Source organism: Tachysurus vachellii, chromosome 4, assembly GCF_030014155.1.
Source record: "Tachysurus vachellii isolate PV-2020 chromosome 4, HZAU_Pvac_v1, whole genome shotgun sequence".
NCBI lineage: Eukaryota > Metazoa > Chordata > Actinopteri > Siluriformes > Bagridae > Tachysurus > Tachysurus vachellii.
In genome coordinates this window covers 12,636,285-12,654,724 of record NC_083463.1, presented here as the reverse complement: position 1 = coordinate 12,654,724, position 18,440 = coordinate 12,636,285, and the positions used below count along the sequence as shown (strand labels likewise).

Here is an 18,440-nt window from a genome sequence, read left to right as displayed (position 1 = left end):
GCAGATACACTCTCAGCTGCTTCTCCATCAGGACCATATCCAGCTCAAGAATACGTTTCTTGTAGTGTCTTGCATTTGAAAATCCCATTTGTAAGAGCATAAGTACTGTATATAAGGAACAAAAGTTCAAGTTTCCTAAATGCAGTATTTATATATGTACACACATATCAATACCTATAAATAACTGCTGAGTTTAGAAAAGCTGTACAAAAGGTCTTAGTCGGACAATCATGGGTATAATCAGGTTTTATTAGCACCAAAAGATTATTCTAGTCTGTAATTAGGCTAGCCTTGATCCACAGCCAAAGGCAGGCTACAGTAGCTAAATGGTTAATTATGAGATGCTTAGAAACATTAGAAAAATCTACTGTTTGTAAAAATCCATTTACAAAATATGAAAGCTTTCTTAATTACCAAATTTGTGTCAGCTAATACGCAGACTACAATAAAGTGTTTTTTTTATTAATACCTTAAAAATAGTGCTTGGACCCCAACAATTGTCACTTGTAGCATATAATGTAGCTAAATATGTATACAATCTAAAAAATTCAAACATCATCATTTTAATGAGTCAATTACAGTGTTGTTGAAGATATTTAAGACCTGCATTCACTCCAGGGCTCATGTTTCATTGGGGATAGCAGACAGATTGTTACGAATCACATTGACTCACATTCATTGTGAAGATGTGAAGAGTTCAGAGTTCAGGTGAAGCTGCTCCAGGGTTCCTAAAACCCCTGTGTGAACAGGGATGTATTTGATGTTGCATGTTAGCTGTGATATAAAAAGCCTTGGAAAGTACTGGAAAATGTGATGGTTTCTTCAATTGTTTTGAGTCTGTTGCCTTTGAGGTCAAGTTCCTGCAGGTTTTTCATAGTGCAAACTGAACTTATTTAATATTTAAGATCATCACTAATATATTTTGAGTTTTGCAGGGGAGAAGCTGAAAGTAGGTCAAATGGTTCAGGGTTACATGAGTTGAGTTTGTTTATTGTACATAAAATCTTCAGAAAGGACTGTAGTAAACTTATCATTGTTTGAATATGTGGAAGATACTTTCTTCAATGAACAAAAACCCTTAGCACCCCCTGCTTAGACTTGGACATTTGCTTGATGAAAGCAGGAATCTCCCATACTGTAAAAGCACAGCTCACTTAACTTCCTCAAGATTCATTATGGTTCATTGTAGAGGTCTGTGAATTTCAATCAATGATACGAAGCTGAGTTCTTTTTCTGGGTACATTCGCACCAACTGTAGCATTAAAACACCCAGTTGTCTTATCTTGAAACGTGTGCAACATCACTAAGTAGAATGAAGTGGAGCTCCATCTGTTCTGAGCATTCCTCACCACTTTGTACAGTATGCTACTATTCCAGCAGAAAATAGTCAATTAGGTACAATTTTAGCAATACATTTTCCCAGACTTCACTGATGAACACTACAAATCTCTTGAAGAACAGTTAAAGAATGAAAGAAATTTCTTACAAATTGTCAAGTGATTTTTGATTATCCACAACAAGGAATAAAAACAAGTTAAAAAAAACCCCAAAAAAACACATTATTACCAGTGTTGTCTTAACCAAGAAGAAAAAACACAATATTTAGTTTTACAATCCATATAGCTTTTTAAAAACTGTAGACTGCCAAATGCATCCAGCAAGCCCTCATCTCAACAGAGAGCAATTTTCACAATTCAGTGCTGACTGGAAGTCAATTAAAAATTAAGTACCACAGAGAAAATGAAAATCTGAGGCATTAGGAATTCCTTTTAATTTTGATAAATAGACCCTAAAGGCCAGCAGAGCTGGGATAATCCATTAGATCTCACCCTTCAGGATTCATATGTATTTAATCCATAAATAAATCAGTGGTATAATAAATGTATTAAATAAAAGTAGGCAAATTAACTGTAACGGTACAACTTATAAATTTGGGGAGAGGAATAAATGAAAAAGTAAATAAATGCAAAGATTTAAGTATAGGAAAAATGTAAATGAACTCAAATGTAAGAGATATTGATGCTGTTAGCACCTAAAGACAAAAGAGCAAGTGGTTCCTTTCACATTCAGCATTTTCGAGCAAGCAAGATGGTGTTAATGGTGATATCATCAAGAATGCCAAAGCTGTGGAAGTACACTGGCATCCAAAGGTCTGAGAGCACTAGTGAAAATGCTTCTATTTCAAATTCTTTTCTATTGTAATACAATTTTTATTTTGGACAGCTAAGCAAATGAGGTTGATGAGGTTGATGAGGTTACAGCTGGACAAATACAAATGTAAAACCCTGCTGCATGCTCTTTTTTAGACAAAGCTGAAATGAGGGTTAAATCCCACTGGCACCACTATAAGATTGTATTAAATATAAAATTGAATACCATAGGTTAATTATAATGTCATTTTGGTATCTATTCTGCATGTGAAGAAAGAAACATAGTTCAATTCAAATAGCATAAGAGAAAAAAGAAACCTTTATAGGATTTGTTTATCTTTCTAAAGGTATTTTATGGCAAGTTTCTTTTTCACCACTATGATCTGCTGTGAATCAGTGTGTCTAAACCGTCTGTGTGTGTGTGTGTGCGTTAAAGTGGAATTATTTACAAAGGATGGAAGGAGTGCTGCACAGCAATTTAATATTCTTTCTGTCTAATGTCAAATTCAATATGTCAGCCGATTGTCAGGCCCAACAAGAAGTAAAACAAATGAAGAAAAATAGAAAAATACTGTTTGTGATTTTCTGGGAATTGAATAATTTAGCCAAAAAAGTGTGATATCTGAATAATACAAATAACTGAGTCCTGTTAATGTTGTTGAAATGCATATAATTTTCCCAACATTGCTAGATAGCCTCCCTGCATTGTTGAACTAATTTACTAGTCTATTTGTGTATGTAAAGATATATAAATTATACTATTATAATGTACAATGTATAATAATATAGTGCTAGATATAATAATAATATAATAGTAATTTACCTATAAGCCGATAGACATAACTGTATTGGATAACTTTGCTAATCTCTGGGCAATGTTCTGCTGGGACACCTTGGTGCCTGGCATTTATGTGGATGTCATTAGCTAGACATGGTTGCAGATCATGGTTGCAGACCCTTCTCACCCCTAGCTGGCCAGATCAAGGTCTGACAGTCTAAAAAACTAAACTAAAACAATTTTGTTGTTTTAATTTAATCTCAAAGAGACTTTCTCAAACTTCTGAACAGTTCCTAAGTTACAGCAGATGTTGACCAGTGTAGTAGTAACATTTTTCAGAACAGACAGTGTGCTTTCTATTCCAGGCTCACATGGGATTCACACGAAAATAGACTACAAATAAACTGCCCCCACCCCCACAAAAACAAACAAATAAATAATAATAATTCATTCATTCATTCATCTTCTACCGCTTATCCGAACTACCTCGGGTCACGGGGAGCCTGTGCCTATCTCAGGCATCATTGGGCATCAAGGCAGGATACACCCTGGACGGAGTGCCAACCCGTCGCAGGGCACACACACTCTCATTCACTCACGCAATCACACACTAGGGACAATTTTCCAGAGATGCCAATCAACCTACCATGCATGTCTTTGGACCGGGGGAGGAAACCGGAGTACCCGGCAGAAACCCCCGAGGCACGGGGAGAACATGCAAACTCCACACACACAAGGTGGAGGCGGGAATCGAACCCCGACCCTGGAGGTGTGAGGCGAACGTGCTAACCACTAAGCCACCGTGCTCCCATAATAATAATAATTGTCCCTCATAAATATTTTGTTGGGTGTGAGTGTTGGGTTGGCTACAGCCCCTAAAGCTCACCTCAATGCTTTTTAATGACTTTTTCCCATCATTATGTACATTCATTCAGTTGCATGTGTCAGACTTAAGGCCTGTGCCATAAATCCCGTGTGAGCTTTAAAACATAATAATTAAACAGCCCACTGTATTTTTTAGCCTACTTTTTTACACAACACAACCAAAAATATGTCGACACTTACATCTTAATGATTGAGTTGCTAAAAATGCATAAAATAAAGCACATAGCTATACAGTCATAGCCAAATAATGACAGTAGAATGAGTTGTACTGAAGAGCACAGGGACTTTAAACATGGAATAGTCCAAGACCACCTTCGCCTCAAGTCTGTTAATGAAATAAGTGCAATGCATAGGTCTAGGTTTTATCATATTTGTTGGTATATTAATCCTAACAAAGGAAAATCATAGCGATTAGAAAAAAATACAGGGGAAATTTCCTATGGAAAGGCAAATAAACAATCCAAAGTTGCCTCTGTGTTGTACAACAGGGAGAAAAACCTTCCATTCTTCACTGAGCCTGAGGCATAATTAACTGATCTCATAAAGAGTTTTGCCAAAATACAAACCAGCTTTCAAACCAGCAAAGGCCAAAGCAATTAAATGCTTTCCACAGTAGAATAAAAAGCAGGCTATTATTGCTCTGAAAGGTTTATGAAGAGTAACCTCAGCTTCAGTATACCTCAGTATAGCCTGAGAAAATCTCCCCTGAGCTGGACACGTGACCGGAAGTTACCGCATATGTTTATTAAATGATGTTTACACACACGTGTGTGCGTATAACCCTGTAGTCTATAACAATCGGCTAACCATGTTAACCAGAGTAGTGAAAAAAAGAAAAGAAAAGAAGAAAACATCATTACTTTAATAACTAAATCAAATCTTCACCGAATAAATTTATTTAAAAGTCGCTGCAAGGTAAAATAATGTGTGCGCACAAAATTCACTTCCGGCATCAAACTGACGTCATCGTTGTGCTGTTTATATTTCAACAAATACTTTATACTTTATCTTTAATCCATTGTTTAATTGTTTTTTTAATTATTTTTTATGTGAATGAAGTGTATAGCACAAATTTAATCGTATTAAATCGACCGCGCATTTTAAACAGGTACAAAAGTGCATTATGTCACGTGGAATGACGTGTTTGCGAAACGTAAGAAACAGTGTGCTTCAGGAAGCTACTGGGTAAGTTTACTGTTGGAGACTTTAATAAATAGTGCTGATGAACACGCATGTGAATTGTTTGAGTTAGTTTAGGTTGATAGAGTTATTTAGTAGTGCTGGAACAATTCAATACATTAATAACAGCAATATTACATGTGTAAGTAGCAAGTGAAAGTAGAACTGCTCAGTAACCATATGCACCTTTCTTCAGTAATATATGGGGATCAAAGACTCATTTTCCTACAAAACCAAAAGAATTGTATTTTACTCCTGCTGTTGTACAATACTTGGACACACTACACAGTAATGTTTCATGAGCACATTTTTATTTAATGTTACAGACATTTATTTATTCATTTTATCCTCAGTAATTGTGTAAGAGTAATTAAGCTTCACTTAATACAATTAAAGCTTCGCCCTTCATTTACTCTAAATATAAGTTACTGTAATTGATAAAGAGTGAGCATTAACAATAAGATTGTAGATATTTGTTACATTCAGAACATTACGAAGTGGCGGATTTGGATGATGTTTTCTGATACTGTATGAACCCTGAGGGTTAAACAAAACAAAACTGTATTCAAATATCAAAACAGGTTTAACTTAAACACCTTCTGTTCTGATCTTCACTATACTGATATGTTTCATTTCTATTACTGTTTTTGCAGAATGTATATCAGGTGCATACAACATAGCTTCAGATCTGTTTATTATTTTCTAGAGTCTAATCCAACAAGGAAGTTCTCCTCCACACACGTAAGCATGAGCTCCTTTTATTTAGTAGTATTTGGTGTTTTTTGAAAATTCTGATGAATTTGTGTTTTCTTTCAGTACAGTATGGCATCGATTAAACACAAGAACGCAAAAAGGATAGAAGGACTACACAAAAACATATGGTGAGTAAACAGGCCTATTCAGACCTCTTCGATTTTTGCACATTTTATGATGTAATAGAGTGAATTAATACTGAATAGTAAAACATTTATCACATTAGTCAATCCTGACAAGTCTCTCTGTCGCTGCAACTCATAAGCATCTGTATATAACAATGCTGCTACTATCATGCATCACTGCAGAGGAAATATTAGCCAGTTGATGAGCAGTTCTCTGGGATTGCCAGACACAGCTCTTTGAGTTTAGACCAGAGAGTTAAAATTTGGTCTCAAGTGCCAGTCTGTATCTGCTATATATATTTTACTTGCATCTAGCTACTCCAACATAAAGGCCTGGTTGATGGGATGTTTTTGAGATGCTTGTTTTGTTCACATATCTGCAGTGGACTTCTAAGACACTGTTAGAGTTTTAGCCATAAGGATTTTGGTCAACACTGTCTAAGATCGTTCAAGCCTGGTAAATGTATTTGGTTGACAGGCAGTTCTAGGAAGAGTCCTAGTGGTTCCAAAACCCTTCTATAATTACATAGATGGAGTCTGTGCCTCTGGGACCATTCAAAGATTTAGAAGTGATTTTATCATTTTTGTGAAGATTTATGGCTCAATACAAGTTGATTGGTGGTTGTGGATTATTATATGCAGGCCTCTTATTGTCTGAGAAGTACATTTGATCCATGTAAAATATATAAAAAACAAATGATTGTGAATACTTTCTGAATCCATTGAAAATGTTATGTTTCCTGAACTAATGTGATCACTGCTGCTTTCATGGCTGCTGTTTCATTACAGGGTTGACTTGACATCTATAGCTTCAGATCCCTCCGTCGTAAATCTTGGTCAAGGTTATCCAGACATCCCCCCTCCATCTTACGTGAAAGATGGTCTAGCACAGGCTGTAATGGTGGACCGGCTCAATCAGTACACACGAGGCTTTGTATGACACTCTTGATATTTTTTCCAGCTCAGATCATGTTATTTCAGGATATTTCTACACATTTAATTGTTTCATTTGTTTTACAAGATTAAATGAGAACCAAAATACATACCAAAGAATAACTGTGATTTATATTTATGTCTCTGGTAATTTTCTAGCATTAACAAAAAAGCATGATGCAGTGGTGGTTCTCTGACAGTCATGGGATTTGAATTGACACCCTTCTGGTTCTGGACATCCATTTATAGGAACTAGCTGTGGCTCTGCTTAGGTCCATACTTGATGTCTCAGTATATATGCGCATGTGACAACTACATTGTTCACATACTAACCTATAGACCTAATGTACATTCGGATGCTACATTAAAAGTAGCATCCACTAGATGGCACATCAGTGCTGAAACCTTATTCTGTCCAGGTCAACCTGTAAAATGTTTAGTGAGTTCTATATTTGGTTCAACCTAGAGATTTTAAACCCATTGATGAGGTTTTAAACCAATGGTCCACTGTTGTCGTGATTGTCATAAGTTCTTTTTCAAATAGGAACTATGGCATTTAAAAAAAAATGTATTCATCTGAAAGATTGTTACATATTTCATAAAGGCTGCATTCAAGCACTGTGATGGGAAGCTCTAAGTATTAATATTCAGAAACTAGAATCTAGTATAAAATAGAACATTGGAAACACACTATGCAATTTGAAACACTGCCTTACTTTGTTTAGTATTTTGCAGAGGTCATGTCACACTGAGCTGTACTATGCCCACCATTTAGAGGTGCTGAATAGAGCAGGGCGATATAATCATATAATATCAATAGGGCATAAATGATATCACGGTATGCCTTTCTAGAATATTGTAATTTATTTTTATTATTTAAAAAAATAATGGGGGGCAAGGTGGCTTAGTGGTTAGCACGTTTGCCTCACACCTCCAGGGTTGGGGGTTTGATTCCCGCCTCTGCCTTGTGTGTGTGGAGTTTGCATGTTCTCCCCGGGCCTCGGGGGTTTCCTCCAGGTACTCCGGTTTCCTCCCCCGGTCCAAAGACATGCATGGTAGGTTGATTGGAATCTCTGGAAAATTGTCTGTAGTGTGTGATTGCGTGAGTGAATGAGAGTGTGTGTGTGCCCTGCGATGGGTTGGCACTCCGTTCAGGGTGTATCCTGCCTTGATGCCCGATGATGCCTGAGATGCCTGATGCCTGAGAGGCTCCCCGTGACCCAAGGTAGTTCGGATAAGTGGTAGAAAATGAATGAATGAATGAATTTAAAAAAAATTATAAATAGTTACAAACTGGAAAAATTGATGTATTATATAAAATAAAAATTGTATCATGTTAATTTTGAATAGTTTATTTATTATAAATAAAAATGCTATTTTGTAAACAATAAATACATTATCAGCATTTATAAATGTTAAAAATGCAACACTTTTGTATATATCATGACACGTGTATCGTTGAAACGTCTTTGAGAATTATTTGCTTTGGTCATGTTGCTCACCCCCGATGCTGATGGAACACAGGATATGTGTGAAATCTTGGGTGTGCAGTTGTATCTTGTACATATAATGTATAAACCTGGCCTTAATCTCAAACCAGAGAGATTTTTGTTTTTAACAGTGAACTTTGCTCATTATGGTCAGTGACAACTCAGCTGTAAAATGTTCTACTGGAGTGAATGGAAGGTTATTAGTTCAAACTCCTTGTCTGTCAGAAAATTATACATCAAATACTGAAAGCAGGAAATAGAAATTTCAGGATCGTCCTATAAACTAATATTAATGCCTCAGTATTAAAGAATCTGCTTTGGTTCATGATCTGGGAAAATAATGCCATTACAGAAAACCATGGTGTGTGTGTGTGTGTGTGTGTGTGTGCTTTTTGATCAGGATGAATAATGATCTATTTTAACAGGGTCACCCAGCTCTGGTCAAAGCCCTGTCTCAGGTGTACAGTAAATTGTACAACCGTCAGATCGACCCTTTTAAAGAGGTCCTTGTGACTGTGGGAGGCTATGGCTCTTTATTCAGCATTTTTCAGGGCCTTGTGGAAGAGGGAGATGAGGTACAACAGCTCAACACTTTTGCAATTCATTAAAAGCTCAACTCCGCCCTCTTGTGGTGTAACTGCGCTCTTTATCCTGTCCCGGTCCAGGTTATAATAATTGAACCCTTCTTTGACTGCTATGTTCCTATGATTAAAATGGCAGGAGCCAAACCGGTTTTTATACCCCTTCGCCTTGTGAGTTTCCTTCTTTAGATGTTTTGCAAGACATTTGTATTCTAAAATAAATAAATAACTATGACAAATAAAATTTAACATGGATTTATTCATTATATCTTGTAGAAATCCAGTAAGAAGGCAGACATCAGCAGTGCAGACTGGATTCTGGATCAGGATGAACTTGCCAGTAAATTTAATTCCAAAACGAAAGCCATCGTTCTTAACACTCCCAATAACCCCGTTGGGAAGGTGAGGCTAATTTCTCATTGAGAAGTTCATTTATAAACACTGTAACATGTTGTTCATGTTGTTTCTCCTGGCTGTTTTGTGTTGATAAACAGGTGTTTAGCAGGAGTGAGCTGCAGGCTATTGCAGATCTCTGCATCAAACATGACACACTTTGCTTCAGCGATGAGGTGTACGAATGGATCATATACAAGGGGCATGAGCATGTGAAGATAGGTATGGACGTTCCATCCATCCATTTCCTGTACCACTTATCCTACACAGTATCATGGGGAACCTGGCATGGGACACCCTGGACAGGGTGACAACCCATCACAGGGCACAATCAACTAGGGACACTCAAAAGCGATTATTTAGAGATGCCGGTCAGCCTGCATGTCTTTAGACTAGGGGAGGAAACCCCTGAGGCACAAGGGAAACCATGCAATCTCTGTGCACACAGGACCGAGGCAGAAATAAACACCCCAACCCTGGAGGCGTGGCAAACATGCTAAGCACTAAGCCGCCTATGAAACTTTCACAGTTCACTTTGTGGAATTCAGTTTTAGTGTCGTGTCCATTCTGCACCGCCCATTACCAGATCCGCTGATCAAAAGTACATGCATGAAGAAATGAATAAAAATGCAGGTATTGTAGGTCACTATAATGTATTTAATATCTCTTCCTAAGACCATACAGTGTCTTTGACCATACAGGTGAGTAGCAATCCCATGTAGACAGATATAAAGTGATAATACACTTTATAGCCCATATCTCATTCACTAGGATGGAATAAAGCTGAATTTTATTCGCTCTAAGGAATAAAAGGTTCCAGGAAAATAATCAACAATGTGATGTTACCACCACAGCATTGATCATTGTCCTTGTACAACATGCCCTGAAATCTTTTATTCCACATTTATAGATTGGATTCCGACACACTTAGACAAACTATTTGGGAAAACAAAAATGTGCCAACCGAATGAATAAATGTGATGTGAATAAGAGCTGTAAACATTATGCCATGCTTCTCTGTGCATAGCAACACTTCCTGGCATGTGGGACCGAACCATTACTATTGGCAGCGCAGGAAAAACATTCAGTGTGACCGGTTGGAAGGTAATTAGGAGAGATGACTTTATTTTTCTTACTAATCCCTACTTTTAATATTGTATTTTATGTACAGTAAGTAATACAGAAAAGCCTGATCTTTTACACTTTGATTTTTTTTTTCTTGCTTTCAGCTGGGTTGGTCAATAGGGCCTGAGCACTTGGTCAAACACCTCCAAACTGTCATGCAGAACACACTGTACACCTGTCCAACACCTCTACAGGCACGTATTACACAGCATACACAATGCAGTCTTATCTCCTACAGTGAAGGGATGTTTATATTTGTAATAAGCCCCATGGTTTAGGGTTTTGTAGTAAGTGCACTACTGCAGAAGTAATAGGAATGTTTTGGCTTGGTTCTATTGATTCTCAGAGATGTGCTGGCAGATGAGCACGAACATGGGGAATTGATCAGACAAACAACTTTGAAATATAGAAGTGTATTTATAAGATTGAACATTAAACAGTGCTGTGTGGTTACATCTGAGAAAGGATCCCTGGCCTGAAAAAACAAGAAACTATTTGTTAGTTGTATAATTTATTATTATTATTATTATTTGTATTTTTATTATTGTTATATACATTTTTATTCAGACCAAACATGCTGGTGACCAAAACGACTGATGCTGAAAGTTGTTTTTCCCATGGTAAAAGGTGACAGGGATTTAACCTAATATTTGCATGCCAAGGAAACCAGACATGGCTAAAGTCAACACACTGAGTTGCTGAGGACTGAGAGCAAAAGACACTAATTCTTGTGAATACAGCACCTGTATTGTAGCATAGACTTTGCACTAAAGTGACTAAAATAAACTACACATACATGAGTGCTGTTTAGAGGCAGGGCAAAAATGTCTGGTACAGGAATCTGTTTAATAATTTGTTTCAAAGGTTGTCAGAATGTAATAAGTTGTGACTTCTTGTCTGGAAAATACAGCACACTTCCTCACAGTAACTCAGCAATACATTGTAGCTGTACTGAACATGACTGTACTGAACTGTTCGTTCTTCTGTGTCCGGAAATAGGAGGCAGTTGCACGTGGACTCCTGCATGACTGTGAGCGAATGGGGCAACCTGACTGCTATTTCTCCTCCCTAGCCGCAGAGTTGGAGGGAAAGAGAGACCGAATGGTGGCCATTTTGAAGCAGGCCGGGATGTGTCCTGTAGTTCCTGAAGGAGGCTACTTTATACTCGCCGATGTCACAGCCCTCAGTGAGCAAATATTATGTTGGAATAATGAATCAAATATGAGAAGCAGCTTTTTGAAAATTTGGTACGTTATAAACTTTTTTACACCGTGTTGTACTCAACTCCTGTGTAGATCAGGATCTTTCAGGCGTGGAAGGTGACGAGCCATATGACTACAAGTTTGTCAAGTGGATGATAAAGGAGAAGGTGTGACAGCAGTGCTTCGTTTTCAGCAGAATTCTTCACAATTATGCTGATACAGATTTATTCCTAGATTTATTCTTAAATATATTCTCTTTTAGAAACTGGCAGCCATTCCCGTAACAGCATTCTGTGGAGATGAGTCCCAGAAGCAGTTTGAGAAATACATCCGACTGTGTTTCATTAAGGTAGGGAGGAATATAATAATGCAATTCACTGGCCATAAACGTCTTAACATTTCACTTTTACCCCAAATATCATGTTTAATGTCTGAAGTTTACTGAAGTGTTAGACATTTATAGCTACCAGTTTAGCATTGTGCAGGCTGCTTCTATATCAAATATTATTAGAATACCTCTGTGCTTTTAAAGAATTAAGCATTTTTTAACAGCATTTTTTAAGCGAAGCAATGTCATTTAAGTGCTTAAAGGTTAAGGGTTTATCTGTGTAAAAATGGCTTCCAATGAGGGGGTGTTTTATTTTTTTTCCTTTACAGCAAGACAGCACACTGGACGCTGCTGAGGTCATTCTGAAGAACTGGAACAAAGCCTGACCATGGATGTTACAGCAACACAGCATTAGCCTTCATCACTACATGCTGTAAGAACAATCCGTGAACTTTCTGATGAACTTGGACAGTGTGTGTTAGGATTTACACCCAAGGTTGGGTACAGCAGTATTTATAGCCCTAAGCAATGACACAGAGGAAGCACAAGTCAGTTACAAACAACTGACCTTATGTTCTAGCAACAGTATCACAGGTCTCAGGCAGATGATGGGTTACTGTTGCTGTATGATTAACCTCTTTACCTGCTTAAGCATATTTGTAGCATCTGCCTTGTTGGAATGTACTATTAAGGTGGAAATTATTGGCTGTGGCTTCTCTTCTATTGCTTAGGGTTAGAAAGAGTGTTGTACCAGCTCGACTATTGAGGCTCCTGTACTTACATACTATTGCAGTTGAATTCTCTATCCTTTAAATGTAGTCTCCTATATTTACAGAGTACATTGTACGTTTGTTTGAGAACTGAATATAATTTGAAAAACTGATTAAAGGGTTTCACACTGGACTGTTTCTAGAGTGTCATTTCTTGGAGATGTTATGTATAATAAAGATTCACTAGTAGCTTTCTATACAACTGAAAACGTACTGTATTTCACGTACAAGTTAGATGGCATTATACAGCACTACCAGCTTGATTTCAGATTTTAGTCCATTTTATGTTCTGAGGCATAAACTGGGATGGATGAACACAGGGCATTAAAGTTAAGCAGTTTGTTGAGTCAAATCAACGTGTTTATTTTTTGTGGCCCTGCTGATGCTGTTGATTTCTACTTCTTTGTCTTGCATTGCGACTAGTTGTCAGAGATGTGTCCAGGGTGTCACTGCTTAACAACTGTTCAGATTCTTCAATTTTCTTGTCATGCTTTTAAGGTTTGTATCACTTGACACACCCTTCATAGGTTTTTGCACAGCTAGTTATACATCACACCATACCATTGGTCACTAATATCCAGTGGATTGAAAAAGAAAGCTAAATACTATTCACAAGCCATTAAGTCTCTTGTCACTCCCAGTGGCACTTAAAAACTGGGCATCTGCGAGTTCATGCATGTGGAGGAGGGCAGTTAGGACTTTCATTAGAATGTGGAATGCTGCTGCTGCCCTGTGATGAATCATGAGCAGCAGTTTGAAAAGAAGCAGTTGATCAGGGGAAGCATATGTTAGCAGTAACACTTTCGGGTCAGTAGCTGCTGTCTGATAGAGCAGAGCTAGTCAGTGTGTGGGAACTGGCAATTAACCAAACTGGGAGAAAACTGGGGTTAAACTAGATCTGAGATTCAGAGAATTTAAAGTTCACAACTACATCACTGAGAGAGGTACCAAAGTCCAAACACAACTGGATTGTTGGCCCTGTTCACCTACCTGCTGCTGTATGTGATGTCAGGGGGCACAAAAAATGTGCATAGTAACATAACTAATATTTACTGCAGAGTATCGCTGTTGTGTTTTCAGCGGTCCAGGAAATAATAGAAAAATGACGCACAGAAATGGAGCATCAAAGTCACCGTCAATTAATCCGAAGTGTTCACCAAAAACAAAGCCTCTGTTTATTATGTGCATACATTCCTCAACAGCCCTTACCCACGAGGAAGAGACAGAGACCAGACACTGATGTGGGTACAGAGTGTATTTGAAAAAGGTTTGGTGATACACAGAGTGAAATCATTGGCAAGAGTCCATAAGATCTCCTTCTGACAGAGGGGACGAGTCTGCTGCATATTAGCAGTCCATGAACTGGACAGTTGGATCCAGGTGTTTCATCCACCAAAAGATGATTATTGCTTGGCACACAGCACCACAGACTGTGTGAAAACATGTCTGATCAAATATCAGGAGAGATCTGGTAGTCACTCTATGATCATTTTAAAAACAGACTATTAAAAATACAGGCTACTTTGGCATATCCGTTTGCCAAAAATATACACTTTTGTGTTCTTTTTGATGAATATACATTTTTACATTCCATTTGTCAGGTTTATGATTGCTCTGTTATTTGAGCTGCCCTCTCCTTAATGATACCCATAAAATTCATTAAAAAAAACAAAACACACACATATGCATACCATACAGCAGATCCAAGATGCTAATTTCCTAAAAATATAATATAAAACTATAAGTTACACTTTTTTTTCAGTTATGATATGAATACATGTTTAAGTGGAAATTAAATCTGAAAACCACCAAAGATGAAAAAAAATGGACTTCTTTCTTCATTTCAGTCTGTAATGAAGTTGGTCTTTTGGGTGGTCTTAGCCAAGGACTCCACAGATTGCATAAAGAGACGGTTTGGCTGTTTGTGTTGGAGGTTTTCAGTACCTGATGCTGACTTTCTGGAAGCCCCTCGATCTGTGACGAGTTTAAGGCACAGTGGGAGGATGACACTAAATAAATATGTGAATCAAAAGATAAGTGTTGTAAAGTGGGGATTGTCTATGAGCTTCCAAAAAACGCTTCTGTAGTGTTTCACTTGGTTAGACTTGTGTGTTTCTGAGAAAAATGAGCACATTATTAGCTTGGAACAGAAGTTCGGTAGTGTTTTCTCGGAACAGCCAGCAAAAGAGGACTTCAGTTAAGAGGAGAACTTGTGGAGACGACTCATGAATAATCCCAGTGCTCTTGACAAATTTAAAAATAAAAAAAAAAGTTGAACTACTGTGACTGAAACTGAAAGAAAGACTATAAAATATTTTCTGTTAAAAGGGGAAAAAAAAAAAACAGTGCCAGCTGGCATGGCTAAGAGCAGAGAGAGGAAAAGGATCCTTACACAGACATCCTCTGGCTCGGACAGTGAGCCTCGTTTGTCTGTTTGGTTCACAGTATTGAGTGTGTGTGGACTGTTGATGGTCAGCTGGAAAAGCTAACACCAGTCAGCAATGTAGTCGAAGTCTGTGAAGAGCTCCTGTTCTGAGGTGGTCAGGATTCTGGGCTCACGTGGTGGGGTCAGGATCGGAGCCTCTGAAGTGAACTCGTCGTCAAAATTACTAACATCCTCCCGTCCTTTAATGGTAGGGACGAACGGAGGCCGGGTCTTCTTAGCCAATAGAGCAGCCCAGTCCATGTTCTGGTGGGGAGAGCAGAGAGAAGGAGAAGTTAAAGAGAAAAACAGAGAAGGGAAAAAAAACCCTTAAAAGAACAAGAGAACAGAACAAGGAAAAAAATAATTCAGGCAAAGAAGAGATGATTGAAGAGGAGGAGAACAAACAGGGAAAAAACCACATGAGAACAAAGAACAGAACTGACTGATGGAGTGCGATGGAAGCCAGAACTTAGACACAATAAAGGGAACACCAGAGAATAATAAAAGTTGAAGTGGAGATCAATAGCACAAATATAGAGTGCAGACACATTAATGGAAACATTAGAAATTCAGGAAGACGGATAAATGTGCAATATATTAGAACCATTAGCAAGAATTTGGGCTTTCATCTTCAGAGGAGCAATAAAAAACCTCAGACAGGTGCTTTGCCCAGTTTTCTCTTAGGAAAACAGAAAATTAGGTTAATGATCCATCAGATTAAATTTAGTGAAATTTCACAGAGTGCAACAGCAGCTTCTGGTAATGAAGCACATTTTGTTTGTAGCCTCCAGAGTGACAGAGTTTTCCAACCTTCACCTGTAGGTCAGTGGAGTATAAAATAAATCGGAAACCTTGCTATAATTCACACAGAGGACGCACACACAATGTGCAGACACACAACGTGCAGCCACACTGATCATATTTTAAACCAATTATTATACATTATTTGAGTTTTACTGTTATTGCTTATATTGTTCTTCTTATTAAACTACATCACAGGGTACACTGTACTATAATAATTCATCATACTGATAAAGTATCTAAACATTAATGACCTAAATGATCCTTTTTCAGGTTCTATATTTTCAGGTTCTGTTGATTTGAATAAATCCATCCATCTTCTACCGCTTATCCGGGGCCGGGTCGCCGAGCTCCACACCCTATCTCTAAGGGAGCGCCCAGCCACCTTGCGGAGGAAACTCATTTCGGCTGCCTGTATCCGGGATCTTGTCCTTTCGGTCATGACCCAAAGCTCATGACCATAGGTGAGGGTAGGAACGTAGATCGACTGGTAAATAGAGAGCTTCGCCTTGCGGCTCAGCTCTTTCTTTACCACAACAGACCGGTATATTGACCGCATCACTGCAGAAGATACACCGATCCGTCTGTCAATCTCCCGCTCCATCCTTCCCTCACTCGTGAACAAGACCCCAAGATACTTTCCACCAACCTGAAGGGGGCAAGCCACCCTTTTCCGGCTGAGAACCATGGCCTCGGACTTGGAGGTGCTGATTCTCATCCCCGCCGCTTCACACTCGGCTGCAAACCGTCCCAGTGCACGCTGAAGGTCCTGATTTGAAGAAGCCAACAGGACAACATCATCTGCAAAAAGCAGAGACGAAATCCCGTGGTCCCCAAATCGGACTCCCTCCGGCCCCCGACTGCGCCTAGAAATCCTGTCCATATAAATAATGAACAGGACCGGTGACAAAGGGCAGCCCTGCCGGAGTCCAACACACACCGGGAACAAGTCTGACTTACTGCCGTCAATGCGAACCAAACTCCTGCTCCGGTCATATAGGGACCGGACAGCCCTTAGCAGAGGGCCCCAGACCCCATACTCCCAGAGCACCCCCCACAGATCACCACGAGGGACACAGTCGAATGCCTTCTCCAGATCCACAAAGCACATGTGGACTGGTTGGGCAAACTCCCATGAACCCTCCAGCAACCTGGTGAGGGTATAGAGATGGTCCAGTGTTCCACGACCGGGACGAAACCCGCATTGTTCCTCCTGAATCCGAGGTTCGACTATCGGCCGAATTCTCCTCTCCAGTACCCTGGCATAGACTTTTCCGGGGAGGCTGAGGAGTGTGATCCCCCTGTAGTTGGAACACACCCTCCGGTCCCCCTTCTTAAACAGAGGGACCACCACCCCAGTCTGCCAGTATAGAGGCACTGTCCCCAACCGCCACGCGATGTTGCAGAGGCGTGTCAACCAAGACAGCCCCACAACATCCAGAGACTTGAGGTACTCAGGGCGGATCTCATCCACCCCCGGTGCCTTGCCACTGAGGAGCTTCTCAACCACCTCAGTGACCTCAGCTTGGGGGATCGACGAGTCCTCAACCGAGCCCTCTGCCTCTGCTTCCTCAGTGGAAGACATGTCGGTGGGGTTGAGGAGATCCTCGAAGTACTCCTTCCACCGTCCAAGAATGTCCCCAGTCGAAGTCAGCAGATTCCCACTCCCACTGTAAACAGTGTGAGCAGGGCACTGCTTCCCCCTCCTGAGGCGCCGGACGGTTTGCCAGAATTTCTTCGAGGCCAACCGATAGTCCTTCTCCATGGCCTCACCGAACTCCTCCCAGACCCGAGTTTTTGCCTCTGCAACCACCCGGGCTGAAGCTCGCTTGGCCCTCCGGTACCTATCAGCTGCCTCCGGAGTCCCCCCGAGCCAACCAGGCTCGATAGGACTCCTTCTTCAGCTTGACGGCATCCCTTACTTCCGGGGTCCACCACCGGGTTCGGGGATTGCTGCTGCGACAGGCACCGGAGAACTTACGGCCACAGCTCCGCGCGGCCGCGTCGACAATAGAGGTGGAGAACATGGTCCACTCGGACTCAATGTCTCCAACCTCCCTCGGGATCAGGTTGAAGCTCTGCCGGAGGTGGGAGTTGAAGATCTCTCTGAACGGAGACTCTGCCAAACGTTCCCAGCGGACCCTCACAGTACGTTTGGGTCTGCCAAGTCTGTCCAACTTCCTCCCCGGCCATCGGATCCAACTCACCACCAGGTGGTGATCAGTTGACAGCTCCGCCCCTCTCTTTACCCGAGTGTCCAAGACATACGGCCGGAGGTCAGATGAAACAACCACAAAGTCGATCATCGACTTCCGACCTAGGGTGTCCTGATGCCATGTGTACTGATGGACACCCTTATGCTTGAACATGGTGTTCGTTATGGACAAACTATGACTAGCACAGAAGTCCAATAACAGAACACCACTCGGGTTCAGGTCGGGGGGGCCGTTCCTCCCAATCACGCCCCTCCAGGTGTCACTGTCGCTGCCCACGTGGGCGTTGAAGTCCCCCAGTAGAACGAC

The 18,440-nt window shown here is 40.0% G+C and overlaps 2 protein-coding genes across 8 annotated transcripts in view; one reads left to right on the top strand and one right to left on the bottom strand.

Moving 5' to 3' along the window:
* Nucleotides 1-4,929: 4,929 nt before the first annotated feature.
* On the top strand, nt 4,930-12,823 carry LOC132844396 (kynurenine--oxoglutarate transaminase 3). Of its 6 annotated transcripts, none has more exons than XM_060867791.1 (14): nt 4,930-4,998; nt 5,646-5,733; nt 5,809-5,873; nt 6,660-6,804; nt 8,719-8,868; nt 8,959-9,045; nt 9,151-9,276; nt 9,369-9,489; nt 10,295-10,371; nt 10,497-10,586; nt 11,392-11,578; nt 11,688-11,761; nt 11,857-11,943; nt 12,252-12,823. In XM_060867791.1, exons 1-14 carry the CDS (start codon nt 4,937-4,939, stop codon nt 12,306-12,308), a joined length of 1,416 nt encoding a protein of 471 aa, XP_060723774.1. In that variant the 5' UTR covers nt 4,930-4,936; the 3' UTR covers nt 12,309-12,823. The 6 variants fall into 6 exon arrangements, with proteins under 6 accessions (XP_060723774.1, XP_060723777.1, XP_060723778.1 ...); XM_060867794.1 differs by having other exon boundaries at nt 4,946-4,998; nt 5,699-5,733; XM_060867795.1 differs by having other exon boundaries at nt 4,948-4,998; nt 5,814-5,873.
* Nucleotides 12,824-13,929: 1,106 nt separating this feature from the next.
* pkn2b (protein kinase N2b) overlaps nt 13,930-18,440 on the bottom strand; it is a 44,637-nt gene continuing 40,126 nt past the window's right edge. For both annotated transcript variants that reach the window (XM_060867790.1, XM_060867789.1), the window contains exon 22: nt 13,930-15,381. In XM_060867790.1, coding sequence (XP_060723773.1) covers nt 15,178-15,381 — 204 coding nt within the window. In that variant the 3' untranslated portion in view covers nt 13,930-15,177. The remainder of the gene's footprint in view (nt 15,382-18,440) is intronic.

Excerpts from the sequence above, each read along its gene's own strand:
- LOC132844396 (XM_060867791.1), top strand. The coding sequence starts at position 4,937 with ATGTCACGTGGAATGACGTGTTTGCGAAACGTAAGAAACAGTGTGCTT. Across the intron at positions 4,999-5,645 it reads GTGCTTCAGGAAGCTACTGG|AATGTATATCAGGTGCATAC; the intron begins GTAAGTTTACTG and ends CTGTTTTTGCAG. Across the intron at positions 9,490-10,294 it reads GCATGAGCATGTGAAGATAG|CAACACTTCCTGGCATGTGG; the intron begins GTATGGACGTTC and ends CTCTGTGCATAG.